The sequence below is a fragment of the Sinocyclocheilus grahami genome, unplaced genomic scaffold (genome assembly GCF_001515645.1).
Source record: "Sinocyclocheilus grahami isolate Dianchi unplaced genomic scaffold, SAMN03320097.WGS_v1.1 scaffold708.1, whole genome shotgun sequence".
Lineage (NCBI taxonomy): Eukaryota > Metazoa > Chordata > Actinopteri > Cypriniformes > Cyprinidae > Sinocyclocheilus > Sinocyclocheilus grahami.
The window spans coordinates 337,367-337,929 of NW_015505887.1; the positions used below are offsets into that span (position 1 = coordinate 337,367).

Consider the following 563-nt stretch of genomic DNA (forward strand, 5'->3'; position numbering starts at 1 on the left):
TCATTTTCTTTATGAAATGTGAAAGTCTCTGTGCCTTTCACCGTCTCACCTTGATTGTTGTTGGTTATAGGGGCTCGTGGTCCGAGTGTGGTGATTGATGGTGTTTTCCTCGCTGTGGAAAAAGACAAATATGGTTAAAAAGCACCCACACAGTTTTAGAAAAATAAATGCGTCAGGGCCGATTTAAATGAATAGCAGCACATTTTAACCAAAACATGAGGCACATATTGAGTCCACATTACATTCACACAGGTATTTTAGGAACCCAATTCAATCAAATAATATTAATAATAATAATAATAAATTAGTTAAAGCATGATAACAATAATAATGATTTTTATTTTAATTATCTGTTTATTAAATTTTGTGTTAATTATTCACTCGTTTTTATTAAATAGTCAAAACAATAATAATAATAATAAATTAGTTAAAGCATGATAACAATAATTATTTTATTTTTATTATCTGTTTATTTAATTATATGTTATTTAATCACTAATTTATAATAATTAGTCAAAACAATTATCTTTATTTTTATTATTATTAACTAATTATAAAACTAA

The 563-nt window shown here is 25.2% G+C and overlaps 1 protein-coding gene across 1 annotated transcript in view; it reads right to left on the bottom strand.

Annotated features, from left to right (window-relative positions):
• Positions 1-563, bottom strand: part of LOC107560034 (tissue-type plasminogen activator-like) — a 23,719-nt gene that overhangs the window by 6,397 nt on the left and 16,759 nt on the right. The window contains exon 9 of the mRNA XM_016244092.1: positions 50-112. Within this exon, the coding sequence (XP_016099578.1) occupies positions 50-112 (63 nt within the window). The remainder of the gene's footprint in view (positions 1-49; positions 113-563) is intronic.